This window comes from Gopherus evgoodei, unplaced genomic scaffold (assembly GCF_007399415.2).
Source record: "Gopherus evgoodei ecotype Sinaloan lineage unplaced genomic scaffold, rGopEvg1_v1.p scaffold_50_arrow_ctg1, whole genome shotgun sequence".
NCBI lineage: Eukaryota > Metazoa > Chordata > Testudines > Testudinidae > Gopherus > Gopherus evgoodei.
The window spans coordinates 124,485-131,678 of NW_022060071.1; the positions used below are offsets into that span (position 1 = coordinate 124,485).

Genomic DNA, 7,194 nt, shown 5'->3' on the forward strand with positions numbered 1-7,194 from the left:
CTGCACAGTTTAATGATAGTTATTGATGAGAAGTACTGATCTCTGATCCCTTAGCGACAGCCCCATCTGTTTGCTCTAAGTGCTTATATCAGAGGGGTAGCCGTGCTAGTCTGGATCTGTAAAAGCAGCAAAGAATCCTGTGGCACCTCATAGACTAACAGACGTTTTGGAGCATGAGCGCCAAAACGTCTGTTAGTCTATAAGGTGCCACAGGATTCTTTGCTGCTGTAAGTGCTTGTGTCTCTTCTTAGTCAACTTTCTCCAGATCTCTCTGTCTACTATCTACGCATCTATCCTGAGAGTTTACAGGACATCAGATCCTCTGGAGAGTTGAGCATTATCCCTAGTTTTTTTTTACTCATCAACTATAAGTTTTAAATATATGCACACAAACGTACAGAGCAGCCAATTCCTCTCTGACTCAGCACAGAGCCCAGGAGTTCTCAACTCCCTTTGGGAAGGTTCCTTAATTGCTGTTTACTTCTAAAGCTGGATAATTAGCACAGAAGCAGAGACAGGCTTGTCCACAGTCTGTTTACATTCAGATGCTCCCTTGTCCTCTAGAGTCTGATCAACCCCCCTGGGATTACATAGAGCTATATTATAAAGTGTGCAGACTGTGTGTTGGCTCTCGGCATCGGATGCTGCTGCAGATGCTGGATTTAGAGAGATGTCGGTCACAGATACCTGAGGGGGATTCCCAGGGAGGACATTTCCATCTCGTAATTCACAGGTACCCATCTCTTGCTGAGGCACTCACCCAATCGACAATCCTTCTGCAAGGTGGGTGTGGTGGGATAGAGAGTAAGTCTGTGTCCTTTCCACTCTGCACAACCATGGAACATCCCAGGGCCCTTGCCATAAATGATGAATTTGCTAAAGAATCACTGGCCAAAAAGTCACTCTTTTCTGGGCACCCCTGTTCATCCTCCCTGACGGACTCCAGCCCCAAGGGTGGTGCATTTCAGTGGCACAGTGAATCCTTCAGGATGAAAGATGTTAGTAGATGTGCAATACAAGGCCAAATTCTGAGACCACAGCTCGTACTTGCTCAGGCCTCAGGGAGGCAAAACTCCCCTTGGAGCAAGAACTGAGTACAGAGATCAGAGCCAACTGTATGTTAATGCACAGACACTGTCACGCCCTCCACTTGCATTTCATGACTCTGTCTATTAATGTGGCAGAGGGACAGGGGCTGTTACCTGACTTTTATCTTCTGCAAATCTTGGAGGTGCTAGGGATCCTTGCTAGAACAATAATGAAAATTTTCCATATGGATACACACATTTCTCCTAGCTTCATTAAAGAAGTCTACTGAAATGTTATGCCTGAAACTAAAAAAAATAAAAATAAAATCTTGAAATAGACACCCAACATGTGATATTTCAGAACAAACTCCAAAAACTTGGCAAATTTATAAGCAGCTGGAAATGAGGTCTTCTAATGGAAGGAGTCAGACAGCTTTAACTACAGGTGATGCCAGCAGGACCACCTATAATGGCCAATCCATTTGTCAATCCCATTCTTCTATGCTCTTTGCTCCAATAATGTTGGTAGCAAGAAGTTCTATAGACCAAATAGGAATTATGGTGGCAATTTTTTTTTCTCAATATTATATGTTCAGACTTTCAATTTAACTAAATGTTCCCTTGTTCACGTTATGAAACATATTAAATATAAATGCCTGATCTACTTTCTTTATCAATAGATCCATACGGTTTAATATCAGAAGAGAGCAGTTGACAATCCAGTCTGACCACCTGTAAAACACAGGCCCATTAAATTTCACTCAGTTACCTCTGAATTGAGCCGAAAGACGTGTGTGTGACTAAGGCCGGATCTACACTAGGATTTTACATCATAGAATGATAGAGCCATAGAGTTATAAGGGATCGCAAAGGACAGCTAGTCTATCCCCCGACAAGATACAGGATCGGTTTTGTGTTAGTCATCTAAGACTGTTGGCCATTCACACAACTTTGGAAAACCTCCACAGAAGGAGCTTCCATGACTTCCCTGGGAGTCTGTTCCATTGGCCTCCTGTACTTAAAGTTAGGAATATTTTCCTGAAATTTAATTTAAATCTGCTAGACTGGAATTTTAACCCATTGCCTCTTGTCCTGCCCCTCTGTGGTAAGACAGAATAACTTTCCTCCACCTTTTTAAGACCACTATGATATCCCCCATTAATCTCCTCTTTTCCAAATAAACATGCTGGTTCCTTTGGCTTGCTCATACAGCTTGCATTCCATCCCTTGTGTAACATTTGTTACTTGCCTGTGGATCCTTTCCAGGTTTTCTACATCCTTTCTGTTAATTGGACACATAACTCCAGCTGAGACCACGCCGACTTCTGCTAATATAACCCAACGTTGCATTTGCATTTTTTGAAACATTTTTCCTAATGTCCAACCTAAACCTCCCTTGCTGCAATTTAAGTCCACTGCTTCTTGTCTTCTCTCAGAGGTTAAGGTGAACACTTTTTCTACCTCTTTGTAAAAACTTTTAAAGTATTTGAAAACTGTTATTATTTCCATCTCAGTCTTCTCCTTTCATGATCACTTTCCCTCAAGTTGCCTTTCATTTTCAAATTCTCAAACAGTTCCTCCTTATATGTCAAAATTAAGTCTAGAACGACCTCTCTCCAAGTAGGTTTCCCAGCACCTGGAACAAAAAATTCTCTCCAATACATTCCAAGAACTTACTGGATAATCTGTGTGCTGGTGTAGACAACATGAGATGAATTCTTCCATCGACCTAGCTCCCACCTCTCTGGGATTACCTGTGCTGAGGGGAGAACCCTTCCATCTGTGTAAGTAATGTCTATATTGAAGCATTATGGCAGCACAACTGTGGCATTTTAAGTGTAAACAGCCCTTCAAGGAGATCTTCCAAAAAACAACATCCAGTCTGGATCTGCCAACATGGGGAATTGGAGAATCCAACACTTCCCTTCTCAGTGTGTCCCAATGGTTAATCACCATCAGTGCTAAATATTTGCCCCTAATTTCAAGCTGGAATTTACCTGGCTTCAGCTTCCAGCCCTTTGGTCTCACTCAGCCTTTATCTGGTGATTACGGAGCCTGTTATTACCCATGATTTTCTCCCCATGAAAGTCTCTGCTTGATAATCTTTTTGATAAGTTAAGAGATCTATACCTTCAAGTATAACAATCCATCATTTTCTCTATCCTCCAATCATTTTTGTGGCTCTTTTCTGCACTGTCTCCAAGTTTTCAACATCTTTTTTCAAATGTGGGCCCCAGAACTGGATGCAGTTTATTTCCCCAATCCGATGTGCAGAGGTTAAATCCTTTCCCTGCTCCAACTCACCAACTCAGTATTTTCCACTATTAAATCAAAGGCCTCTGAGAAATCAAGGTTTGTTCAATCAGGGTTGTTTGCTTGATCCACCAAATGTGTACCCTTGATCAACCAATGTGCACTCTCATGAAAGGATGAAAACAGGTTTCTTTAACAAGATCTGTTCTGCATAAACCCTGTTAGCGACTGGCATTACTTACATTTCTAGACTTTTTTTACCTAATCTTATACCCATTTTTCCATTGTTTCTTAACCTTGTCAATCTTTTTACATATAAAAAACCCCTATCCTTTCATATTTCAATATTTTACATTTAACACATGAATTGACATAAACCCTTTCGAGGATTTCTCTTGTTCTCAATATACTTTACAAACTCCTTTTATGATCCATAGCCCTGCAAACATGGAGTTTTCCCTGATGTCTTAACGTTCCTTATCAATTTTCCTAACTTCTGATTTCTATTGCTGGCCAGCTATTTTCCTTTTTTCCTCTTTCTTACATATTGCTTCCCTCCCTCTAATTGTTGCCTTCACTTTACCAAAAGTTGTTCACTTTGTTGACTCTGGAATTGTGATTTTTCTCATATCTAATAAAATGTTATCAAAGAATTACCAATATTCATTCATATTTTTCTGTCTAAATTTTTCTTCCCAATCAGTTTTGCTGACAATTTTCTTCATCTTTAGGGAATTAGTCCTCTTGGAGCACTAAGTGTCTATCGACAGTACTGGTTGGGAACTGTCCATTTGAATGTAAATCAGTTTCCTTTTCTATTTTCCTCTACTGTATCATATGCTCTCCTCTTTGTTCCTTGTATGAACTAAAGTGTCCCAGACTTTTCTATCCTTAATAGAGACTGGGTGACCAAAACTGAGCACATTCCCGAACATCTTATGCTTCATCCCATATCTTGGGGATCTGAACATTTTTTTGATTTTGTCCACTGCTGTGAATGAGCAGGTGTTTCTCTTGAGCTGTTATCACTGGGGCCCAGGTCCTTCCCCTGAGGGATGTTCTAGCTGGGATGTTTCTCCCAGCACATGTCTTCCTAAAAGGTTGTTTTTCCCCCCTCTCTGATTTCCTGGTTGAATGGGGAAACTCCCTTCAGTATGGACTCCCTGTCGAGGCTCTCATTGCATTAAGAAGCAATGATGGATAACCACTATCCACACTTGTGTTTCCAGCTGGTGCCTCTTAAGTTTCCCTCACCACAAAGTGTAGGAATTATTAATGCAGGGAGCACAGTATTTAGTAGTAGTATTTAGTAGGGTCATTGTTCACAGTTATTCTTTCTGAATAATGAAAATGTCATTTTTCAGTGTGTGAAGAGCGATCAGTTCTGCTTCTCCCCATGAGAACAGCCTGTACTACTGCATGCAGTGTCTCATATTCACTTTGTCTCTCCATGCAGGCATTTCTACTGTGACCATCTACTGGGAACACACAGAAAGTCAGGGGAATGTATGGCAAATGCAGGAGACACCCTAATGCCTCAAAGTTGGACACAATCTCCCCTACGCCATGTCAGAATCTAACAAAACCGACTTCACCAACCCCTCCACCTTCATCCTGCTTGGCATTCCTGGCCTAGAGGCAGCCCATATCTGGATCTCCATTCCCTTCTGTGCTATGTACGCCATAGCCGTGTTGGGGAACTTCACCATCCTGTTCATTGTGAAGAGGGAGCCGAGCCTCCATGGGCCCATGTTCTATTTCCTCTGCATGCTGGCTGTCATCGACCTGGTCATGTCCATATCCACCCTACCAAAAATGCTGAGCATCTTCTGGTTCAATTCCAGGGAGATCAGTTTCAGCGCCTGCCTCACCCAGATGTATTTTGTTCACTCCCTCTCAGGGATGGAGTCTGGAATGCTCGTGGCCATGGCTTTTGATCGCTACATGGCCATCTGCCATCCTCTGAGATATTCAATGACCCTGACAAACTCTGTTGTGGCCAAGATAGGCCTGGTCGTGGTGATGCGCAGTGGCATACTCGCATTGCCCTATCCCTTATTGGTCAGGCGGTTGCCATATTGCAGAACCAACGTCATCCCACACTTTTATTGTCAGCATATAGCAGTGGTGAAACTGGCCTGTGCTGACATCCGCATCAGTAGTTACTATGGACTGTTTGATCTTCTCTTTGTGATCGGAATGGACGGATGTTTTATCGCTGTGTCCTATATTCAGATCCTCCGGGCCATCTTCCGCCTCCCCACAAAGGATGCCTGGCTCAAAACTTTTGGGACTTGCATCTCTCATCTTTGTGCCATCTCAGCTTTGTACGCCACAGATTTATTCTCTTCCCTCATGTTCCGATTTGACCACAATGTGCCACTGCATTTCCTCGTTCTCATTAGTGGTGTGTACCACATTGTGCCTCCTGTGCTACACCCCATCATTTACGGTCTGAGGTCCGAACAGTTCTGGGACAGGCTGCTCCAGCTCTTTACTCATAAAGAGACCTAAATGTTTTCTCCCTGTGCTCTGGCTCTCAGATTGAGCTTTGTGCAGAGCTGGCTGTCCATGATGCTGGGTCCTCTCCCTGAATCACTTCCTGGACAGACTGAAAGACATTAAACCCTGTCCTGTCCTTACTGTGCTGTGTCAATGTGATGAACTGGGGAATCAGTCTATGTACACTACACTGGGTGGCCACCTTTTAATTCCTGGTAGCTGGATCCCTGAAATTGCAATCTTGCCTCAGCTCTTCTGTCAATCCTGAACACTGCTGCGTGTCTTCTCCCCAAGGCCCTGTCCCATCTCTTGTTCCTCTCTTCCCCTCTCCTTGTCAGCTGCGATCCAGTCATCTCTAAACCAAATATGTTCTGATATCTTATGGCAAGTCATAAGAACATAAGACCAGACATAATGTGTCAGATCAAATGTCCATCTAGCCAGAAATCCTGTCCACTTACAGGGCCAATGCCAGGTGCCCCAGAGCGAGTGAACCTAACAGTTAATTGTTATGTAAAGCCTCTGCTCAAATGCAATTGTAAGATCTGTAACTGTATCATTAAGTTCTGCAACCTTTTTCAGACTTGTAACTTCAGTTATTGTTAACAGAGCCTTTGAAGTTTTGTAACCTTTGCAAGCTCTGTAACCTTTTCAAGTTACTACTTGTATGAACTTACTAGCTTTGTAATATCCCATCTGGGAGGAGAGGGACTGCAAGGAGAAAGGAGCCCAGAGACAGGAGCCTGGTGTGTCTGATATAATCTGCCCTGGGAAGGAAATCACAAAATGCTGTAAAGAAAAGAAGAACTCATCTGGGAATGCTTCTCTGTGATGACACAGAAGGCAAACTCAGTGTATGTTCCAGCAAAAGGAAGCAGCCATGGACACAAGCAGCTGCTGCTCCTTGACCTGCTCAGCAGCCTGGATTTGTGAGCGCAGGTGGACGCACCCTAGATCTAGCGCACTTCAGCTTGTCAGCCTCCATGCTGTCTCCAGTAACTCTCTGCCTGTGTAAGTGTGTGGGTACATGAGGGTACGAATGTGTGCATGTCTGAATAAGCTCCATCTCTGTTCCACATGCTGACTGTGCGCTGTGTGAAGAAGAACTTCCTTTCATTTGTTTTAAAGCTGCTGCCTATTAATTTCATTTGGTGGCCCCTAGTTCTTGTATTATGGGAACAAGTAAATAATGTTTCCTTATCCACTTTCTCCATATCACTCATAATTTTATATCTCTATCATACCCCCCCTTAGTCTCCTCTTTTCCAAGCTGAAGAGTCCTAGCCTCTTTCATCTTTCCTCATATGGGACTGTCATAAACATATAGCTAAGGGTTAATGTCTCTTTCACCTGAAAAAAAAGTAACCTGAAGCACCTGACCAGAGGACCAATCAGGAGACTGCATTTTTTC

At 43.0% G+C, this 7,194-nt stretch overlaps 1 protein-coding gene across 1 annotated transcript; it reads left to right on the forward strand.

Annotated features, from left to right (window-relative positions):
• The first annotated feature begins 4,847 nt into the window (after positions 1-4,847).
• On the forward strand, positions 4,848-5,795 carry LOC115643049 (olfactory receptor 52E4-like). Its single transcript, XM_030546867.1, has one exon. The coding sequence runs from the start codon at positions 4,848-4,850 to the stop codon at positions 5,793-5,795; it is 948 nt and encodes a 315-aa protein (XP_030402727.1).
• The last annotated feature ends 1,399 nt before the right edge of the window (positions 5,796-7,194 follow it).

What these genes read in the sequence shown, in the direction of transcription:
- LOC115643049 (XM_030546867.1), top strand. Translation starts at nt 4,848, where the DNA reads ATGTCAGAATCTAACAAAACCGACTTCACCAACCCCTCCACCTTCATC.